We start from the raw sequence: 9,478 nt of genomic DNA, 5'->3' as shown, positions 1-9,478 counted from the left end.
GTGGAGTGGGGTTGGAGGGTAGAGGGTGGGATGGGGTGGGGGTGGAGGGTGGAGGTGGGGTATCCCAGAAGTCTTATGCTTCTAGGGATCGTCGTACAAGTCCCCTTCTTGTTTCAGCAACTTGTGGGCACCGAGCTGAGTGAGAGCAGCAGTAACTGGAGCCCAGCGGTCACCCTCGTGATTTTCCTCACTTTGAACCTCCAGGAATGGACTGAGGGGTTCTATCCAGTTACCCAGACCTCTCCCAGCTTGGTGCTTTTAGATAGCAGGCAGATTCTTCCAGATGAAAGAAAGAAAACTATGTCACTCTCTCTGTTTAACTGAAGTGCTAGAAGTTTCCATCAAACGCTAAGTATAAGAAATGACCATCACTTCTTTTAAAAGAAAGAAGACAAAAACAGCAGTCTTGCTGGATCACATAACAAATGCATAAAAATTCTAAAAGCAACCAGAAGGCATACATAGAAAGGGAGAAAAAAAGTATTTGTCAAACGACTTCTCAAACTCGACGTTTGCAGTCGGGCAACAATGTTTAAACATGGAACCCTATGGTCAGTGATTCCTCAGATTTTTATCTGCTCTCCTGAATAACGTAAAAGTGTTCTTGTCCTATCAGCTTCCAAAGTTGCAGATGAAAAAAAAGAAGGAAGAGAAAACACAAATGGTGCGTTTCTAGATCACACATCTAATGCACAGAAACAAAAAACAGAACCAGAAAGAACACACAGAAAGAAGAAAATAGCTCTCTGTAAAGTGATCCCTGAAAGGTGACATTTGGGGCCAAGTGGCAATGATAGTTTTCAAAGATGGTACAATAACGAGCAATCCATCAACTTCTTACAGAAATAATGTTCCTGGCCTAATTCTTCATAAAGACGTTGGCGTCAAAATTAATAATAACAAAGTCTGTCAACAGAGAAAGTTCCCTGCGCCAATGCAAAGAGTAACTTTTTCATCCCAGAAGAAGCACCAAGCACCTTGAAGTGCGAACCCTAGGTAAACTGTTGAGCAACCAGCAGGAGACAGAAGCATCACTAATCCCCTCAGATGCTGCAGGGCACACAAGGTCTCAGGAGAAAGGGCGACCCCTCCTCCTCGGAAGGACTGCACAGCAATGCTGGCTGCATCTTCTCACAGGCCCACCCTCACCTGGTAACCGAGGTGCCCACCTGACCGGCTCTTATCTCATGAAGCAAAAGCTTCCCATCTCTCTGGCAAGCAGGTAGTTACACCTCTGAAGAGGGGCCTGGGCTAAACTCCTCAGGTGACAGGGAGATGGGAGCACTCTTTTCTCAAGGTTTACATTGCACGGAGAGGACTCAGGTCTTTCAGAAAAGGAATTCCTTGCTTACAATGAAGACATTTCAAGCTCATATAATTTTTGTATTAGAAAAAGCTTTCAGGAGTGTGTGTGTGGGGGGGAGCCGCTGGAGAGATGGCTCAGTGGTTAAGAGCACTGACTGCTCTTCCAGAGGCCCTGAGTTCAAATCCCAGCAACCACATGGTGGCTCACAACCATCTATAAAGGGATCTGATGCCCTCTTCTGGTATGTCTGGAAACAGCTACACTGTACTCATATACATAAAAAAGAAAACTTTAAAAAAAGAAAAGAAGGGGCTGGAGAGATGGCTCAGTGGTTAAGAGCACTGACTGCTCTTCCGAAGGCCCTGAGTTCAAATCCCAGCAACTACATTGTGGCTCACAACCATCTGTAATGAGGTCTGACTCCCTCTTCTGGCATGTCTGAAGACAGCTACAGTGTACTTACATATAATAATAAATAAATCTTAAAAAAAAAAAAGAAAGAAAGAAAAGAAAAGATTTTGGTTTGTACAAACATGGAACAAGGGTTACAAGTCAGCAGGCTGAGATCCTTCTTGCCTGCTCAGATAGGAATTGAGTAATCAAGGAGATACTCAACCAGTGTGTGCCAGCTGGAGTCCATGGAGCTCCTGCAATCAGTCTTTGTTTTCTCATTCCATCTCCTCCTCATATTCACAGCTCGCATGCTGAGTGATGATAAGGACCAAAGGGAGGTGAAGACTGCCTGAGAGAAGCCTCTTGTGGAGCCTAAGGTTGCAGCATGGGTGGAAATGGCTGCTTCCCTCAGAACACATCTCAACAGAACCATCTGTGAACCGTATGCATTTTCCTCAGGGGGACTGGAGTGTTGGAAGTAGCTGAGCTTCTAAGAAGACATTCTGGTTGCCCTGAGGGCAGTTCACCAAACTGATTGGCTAAAGGCCTTTTGCTTAGCACACCCAGGAAGAGATTAGCAGCTACAGATTATGGAAGCGAATACTTAGCTTCTTTAAAGGAAAAATAAACATTAAGATGGGTGCTCATAATAAAGGCTTATTATTAATAGTCATTCAATACTATTTAATAGTGTTCTATACTCAGCTAAATACCCTTGAGAGAGCTGATCATTCCATCTGCTCCAAAAGAATACGTGTGTGTGTGTGTGTGTGTGTGTGTGTGTCTGTGTATGTATGGTATGTCTGTGTGTGTGTGTGTGTGTATGTATGGTGTGTCTGTGTGTGTGTGTCTGTGTGTGTATGTGTATGTCTGTGTGTCTGCATGTGTGTGTCTGTATGTGTATGTGTTTGTCTATGTGTATGGTATGTGTATGTGTATGTGTTTGTCTGTGTGTGTCTGTGTATATATATGTGTGTGTCTTGTGTGTCTCTGTGTGTCTGTGTGTGTATGTGTTTTCCTTTGGTCTTGCCCATGCTATACAAGCACTTGACACATATACACACACATACACTTGCACACACACACCACACATGAGAACATACATACACTTGTGCACACACATGCATATACACATACACTCACACATGTACACACATGTGTGCACATACACACATACATGTGCATGAGCAAGTGCATGCATGCGTGCGTACACACACACACACACACACACACACTGGCCATATGTACTTTTTCAATCTTCATAAATTACTACAGAGGGTCAGCTGGATATCACATAAGCCTGACAGCTGGACTTCAATTCCCAGAAGCCACAGTGGAGGGAAAGAACTCACTCCCAAAAGCTGTCCTCTGATCTCCCATGTGTGCTGTGCACACACTCATAAAACAAACAACAATAGTAAATCAATTTAAAATATAAAACTGCCATGGAAACCAATATAAACACATTTCGAAGCCACATGGTCTTAAAGACAGGGAAAACAAAAATCTCCTATACTCCAGCAGATTTTCCTCAATGAGTGTTTGTGTGTGAGAAACAAGCACTTTCTGGGGGGCTAGAGAGATGGCTCAGCAGTTAAGAGCATTGACTGCTCTTCTGAAGGTCCTGAGTTCAAATCCCAGCAACCGCATGGTGGCTCACAACCATCCATAATGAGATATGACGCTCTCTTCTGGTGTGTCTGAAAACAGCTTCATGTACTTACATATAATAATAAATAAATCTTTGGGTTGGAGTGAGAGGGGCCCAAACAAGCAGTGGTCCTGAATTCAATTCCCACTTTTTTTTAAAAAAAGAAATCTTTCTGTAATTACCCTTCCTATCCATCTTAAGGCTCATGGCTCTAGGCCACAGGCAGGTAACATTTGCTGTCAACTTCTGCAGTTCAGCATCTGTCCATGGCCACTACCTACTTGGGTGGTAAAATGTTGAATCTTAATTGTCAACTTGACTGGATTTAAAGCCACCTAAAAAACTGCCTTAGTTTCTTTTCATGTTGCTTAGATAAAACAACCCCCCCCCCAAAAGCCACTTACTGGAAAGAAGGCTTCTTTTGGCTCACTCACCATTCAAAAGTGGTCCATGATGCTGGGGAAGTCAAACCGGAAGAAGCTTGAAGCAGCTGGTCACATAACAGCTACAAACCAGGAGGCAGAGAGTGATGAGGGATGACTATGTTTAACTTTGCTCTCTCTGTCTATACAGTCCAGGATCCCAACCCAGGGAAACAGTAACCTACTGTTGAGTGGGTCTTCCTAACTCAACAAAGCTAATCAAGATAACTACACAGGCTCTCAAAGAGATCATCCAAACCTAGATAACCCCTCACAGGTCTGCCTTTGTAAGCTTGTCTTTTAGGTGCTTCTAGATTCTGTCCAGTCGGCAACTAGCACTGACCACCACAGAGACACACCAGTAGGTATGTCTTCAAGGGAGTTTCCCGAGAGGGTTTCCTGAGGCAGGAAGATCCATCTTGAAGTGGGTAGCACCATCTCATGGACTTGGGGCTTTGGATGCAATGGGACTGCCACCACCCCTTTGCCATGACAGATGATAGCTCTCCAATTGTGAGCTCAAATAAACCCTTGCTTTCTGAAGTTGCATTTGTCAAATATTTTGTCCCAACAGTGTCCTCAACTGATGATGCTGTTTGGGGAAGTCCTAGAAGCTTAAAGCATGGGCCCTGCATGGAAGAAGTGGGTTTAGTGGGAGCAGGGGGAATTTATTTGGGCTAACTGGTCCCTTCCCGTCTTTCTTTTTTCCATTTCCTGTCTGCTGTGCAATGAGCAGCGGTCCTCGAACACACATTTCTGCCACCATGATGTTCTGCCTCACAAAAATCACAAAGCCACACAGCAGAGGGACCATGCGCTGAACCCTTTGAAATGATGAGGTCAAACACAATGTTCCTCTTTCAGGAGTCTATGTCAGGTACAGTGTCACAGGAATATAAAGGCAACTCCCAGAGAAAACTGGTTCCAGGAAAGTGGGGCTGTTGCTGGGATAAAACTGACCTTGTGGTTTCTAAACCTGTGGAGCTGGCTTGAAAGAGAAATTTGAGAGTCCTGAGCTGCCCAGTAGAGAAGTTAAGGATGTTGTAATCCCAGCTAGGTGAGAGATCCTGAAGTGAGTTCAACACATAAGGCTTCCAGGAGATAATCAGTGTAGACTGCACTCAGAAGTTTCAAGTAAGTGGGAATGAGATGTTTATTGGAAATTGCACAAGAGGCCATTTGTATCACGTTCTGCCAAGAAGCTTGTAAATATTTTTGTCTGTGCCCTGAGACTTTGTTTGTGTTATTTGCTTGGTTTTGGTTTTGGTTTTGTATTTTTTCACAAGGCCTTAGCATGTATTTTTGTCTAGCTTGGAACTCACTGTTCCAAGCTGGTCTCCAGCCTGCAGAAGACCCTCCTGCCTCTGCCTCTTGAGAGCTAGGGTCATAGACATGAGCCACCATGCCCAGTTACTCTGAGGCTGTGGAGCTGTGATAGAGTTGCCACCACTCTAGAATTTTCTTACATTAACTGGTGTCAGAAAACTCATCTTAATTGTGGGCACGTCTGTTCCCTAGATGGGAGACACTAGGCTATCTAAGATGGAGAAAGGGGGCTAAATAGTATCATGTGTCACCCACTCTCTGCTTCCTGACTGTCGATGCAGTGTGATCAGATACTTACTTCAAGCTCTTGCAGCTGGAATCTGCTGCCACAATGGACTATATCCTGAGCTGTAAGTCAGAATCAGTCATTTCTCCCTCAACTTGCTCTCCTTTAAGCATTTTTTTTTTTTATCATAGCAATGGACAAAACAACAACAACCAAGATAATAATGTATTAACTAATACTGTAAAGGAATTTTAGGAAGAGCATAATATTTAGACTGTGACATGGTTACAATAGGCTGCTTTTAGCCAGGTTTAAAAGTTAAACATTGGGGGCTGGTGAAATGGCTTGACTCAGAGGGTAAGAGCATGGACTGCTCTTCTAAAAGCCCTCAGGTCAAATCCCAGCAACTACATGGTGGCTCACAACCATCTGTAATAGGATCCGACGCTCTCTTCTGGTACATCTGAAGACAGCTACAGTATACTTATTTATAATAATAAATAAATCTTTGGGCCATAGTGAGCAGAGACTGAGCGAGCAGGGCCAACTGGAGCGAGCAGTGTTGACCAGAGTGAGCAGAGGTCCTAAATTCAATTCCCAACAACCACGTGAAGGCTCACAACCATATCTGTACTGCTACAGTGTACTCATATACATAAAATAAATAAATAAATCTTTAAAAAAGTTAAACATTGGGTTGGTGAGATGGCTCAGCAGGTAAGAGCACTGACTGCTCTATCAAAGGTCCTGAGTTCAAATCCTAGCAACCATATGGTGGCTCACAACCACACATAATGAGATCTGATGCCCTCTTCTGGCATGTCTGAAGACAGTTACAGTGTGCTTAATTATAATAATAAATAAATCTTTGGGCCAGAGCTAGCGGGGTTGACCGGAGCAAGCAGAGGTTCTAAAAATTCAATTCCCAACAACCACATGAAGGTTCACAACCATCTGTACTGCTACAGTGTATGCATATACATAAAATAAAATAAATAAATCTTTTTAAAAAGTTAAACATTAAGAGTAAAAGCAGAGCAGAAAGACTTGGGAAGATATCTGTGGTTTGATCAGAAGAGCATGTATAAAGTTGAGTCTAAGCCAGGCAGTGGTGGCACATGCCTTTAATCCCAGCACTTGGGAAACAGAGGCAGGCTGATTTCTGATTTCCAGGCCAGCCTGGTCTATAGAGTGAGTTCCAGGACAGCCAGGGCTATATAAAGAAATCCTGTTTTGAAAACAAACAAACAAATAAACAAACAAAAAGTTGAGGCTAGAGCAGAGGTGGGTTGTGAAAAGCAGTGCTGTGGCTGGGGAATCCTATCTAGCACCTGTTGCTGCTCAACATATCCCATTCCTAAGTTCTTAGCATTGCAGCACAAGTGGGAATGTCATGACTGTGATCACACCTCCAAATGTCAACGGGCACTGATCCTTGCATGTTATCACAGCAGGCAGAGGATGGATGCTTGTAAGCCACTAGTAAAGACAGAGAAGGTGGCATCAACTGGATCCCTGGCTACTAGTTGCCCCTTCCACGCTGTATGATGACTATACTTGATCTGTGACTGAGTGCCTGTGATGGTTTGTTTATGATTGGCCTAGGGAGTGGTACTATTAGAAGGTGTGGCCTTGTTGTAGGAATCATGTCACTGTGGGGTTGGACTTGGAGACCCTCCTTAGCTGCCTGAGGATGCTCAGTCTATTCCTGGCTTCCTTGAGATAAAAACGTAAAACCCTCAGCTCCTCCTGCACCATGCCTGCCTGGATGCTGCCATGCTTCCACCTTGATGACAATGGACTGAACCTCTGAACCTGTAAGCCAGCCCCAATTAAATGTCATTTATAAGACTTGCTTTGGTCATGGTATCTGTTCACAGCAGTAAAACCCTGACTAAGACAGTGCCCTTCACACCCTGATTCTTTCTGGTCCTCTGTCCTGTGCCCTATCTTGGGTTGCCTCCTTGGATACTTTAATGGTTAGATTTAATTGTCAAATTGACACAATCTAGGATCATTTGGGAAAAGAGTGGATTGTCCTTTGGACGTGACTGTGGGGGAGCATCACAATTACATTAATTGTCATAAGAAGAGCTAGCTCACTGTGGGTGGTACCCTCCCCTGGGAATGTGATTCAGAACTGTTTAAGAATAAAGGAGTCAACCTAAGCACAAATTGTGAGTGAGCATATGTGCATTTGTGTGTCTCTCTGCAGATATGTTGTACCTAGCTGTTTGACACTACCTTGACTTCACAATGATGGGAAGTAACCTGAAATTAGCAGCTGAAGTAAACCTCTTTCTTCACTCAGTTGATTTTTATCAGAATATGTGATCACAGAACAGAAAATATAAATAGGGTAGATGCTGAACATCAGCTCTTCTGCCAAAGGATGCCACACTTCTGCCCAGGATCACCCCCTCCTCCATGGCTGGCTGTGAGCCTCAGACTGGCCTCTCTCCCAAAGATCTAAATCCAGAGACTGTTACTGTATATATTTCCCCTCTTTGCAAACTTGACCAGATGGAAGAGTCAGTTTGAATCCTGAGGCTCCATTGTGAGCACAGGCAGAAAAAAAAATCCACCATTAGTAGCCATCTTCTACACCAAACGGCCTCACTAGATTTCTTCTTGGATTAAAGACCAGGACAAATGGAAACTTTAGAGGAACAGGCCCAGCAAGGCATGGAAATGCTAGGGATAGAAGGCTAGGCTCAACTTTTCTCTGAGCTCTTCATGTTCATATGGACACTACAACCATGAGTAGCACTTGCCAGCCAGGAGCATGGTTCAAAGGTGCCATGAGAGAAAAACCTCCGGTCTGATACCACCCTGCCATGTCAGATCTCCATCACCACCCTGCCACATCAGATCTTCATCAGGTCCCTCATAACACCCTCACAGACCCTACCCTGTTCTGTTCGTCTCTAGTGTTCTTGCTATCTTTAGAACCCCCATTGCATTCTCCAACTCTAGATTTCCAAACCTGCACATTCATCAATGGAACCCATCAACTCATCAGTTACACATGTTGTCTTTCAAACCGGTTGCTAGGTTGGAAGGCTGATGACCTCACAGGCTTCCGTCCCTCCTGATTGGAAGAGCCAAACTCTGTGGAGCTAAGCAGCAGGGTGGACAAACATCTTCTCAGGGCTCTCCTCCACAACCGACTGTTTCCTAGACTAAAGATAGGAAGAACCAGGAGTGAATTCAGTCAGAGTCCAGGAGGAAGGTGGGGTAGACATGAGTCTAGGATTCATAGAAGGGAAGGACGAGAGCTATGGCTGCCAGTGAACCTTCCTCACAATCTGAGGAACAGTGCCCCCAGCTGAGCACTACAATGGCCTCACCGAAGATGGATGATGACACCCCAGGACTATCAGGTGAACTTACCAGGTTGAGAAGAGACATGAGTGGGTGGCAGGAAGGAGGAAGGCCATAGAAGTAAGGATGGCAGGGCCCTGGATGCCAGGAGAAAGAGAGGGCAGGCAGGTGGCATGTGGATGTCACAAGGATTTAAAACCTATAGAGCAAGGAAGGGGGATGAAGGATTATAAAAAGAAATTTTCCTCAGGAGGCAGATTTTTGAGTTTGGGGCCATCCTGGTTTATAGAGCAAGTCCCAAGACAAACAGAGATATACAGAGAAACACTGTCTTAAACAAAACAAAACACAAAGAAAAAGGTATATTTAATTGTTTTTAAAAAAGGAAAAAACATTTTAACCAAATGGAGAAATGATGTATAATGGGGAAGAGACTGCGGTTTCAAATGGGGGTACACAGAAGGAGCCAGAATCTACCGTGTTTCAGGGATCTGTGAAGAAAATGCAGCCCCTAGTATATACATTGCAAAGAGGACAAACAAGGAGAATGTTCTTGAAGAAGGGATGAGTGTAGGAGACAGGCTGACTCCTAATCCTCAGAACAAGCAGAAACATCAATCTGTCAGTTACACATGTTTTATTTCAAACTGGTTGCCAGATTGGAAGGCTGATGACATCATAGGCATCCACTCCTCCTGATTGGAGGAGACACACTCCCTGGTGGCAGGCAGCTCGGTGGACAACAGCATCTTCTTGGAGTTTTCCTCCACTCTTGACTTCTCCCTAGATGGGAGAAGGGACACCAGGCGTGGATTCAGCCAGAGTCCAAG

The 9,478-nt window shown here is 44.4% G+C and overlaps 1 protein-coding gene across 1 annotated transcript in view; it reads left to right on the top strand.

Moving 5' to 3' along the window:
• Window positions 1-8,447: 8,447 nt before the first annotated feature.
• The window catches only part of LOC116104699 (speedy protein E4A-like), a 10,333-nt gene continuing 9,302 nt past the window's right edge, over window positions 8,448-9,478 (top strand). Inside the window, exon 1 of the mRNA XM_031391193.1 lies at window positions 8,448-8,737. Coding sequence (XP_031247053.1) covers window positions 8,605-8,737 — 133 coding nt within the window. The 5' untranslated portion in view covers window positions 8,448-8,604. The remainder of the gene's footprint in view (window positions 8,738-9,478) is intronic.

This window comes from Mastomys coucha, unplaced genomic scaffold (genome assembly GCF_008632895.1).
Source record: "Mastomys coucha isolate ucsf_1 unplaced genomic scaffold, UCSF_Mcou_1 pScaffold22, whole genome shotgun sequence".
Classification (NCBI taxonomy): domain Eukaryota; kingdom Metazoa; phylum Chordata; class Mammalia; order Rodentia; family Muridae; genus Mastomys; species Mastomys coucha.
The sequence above is the reverse complement of the archived record's forward strand: the minus strand, read 5'-3'. Positions and strand labels throughout refer to the sequence as shown.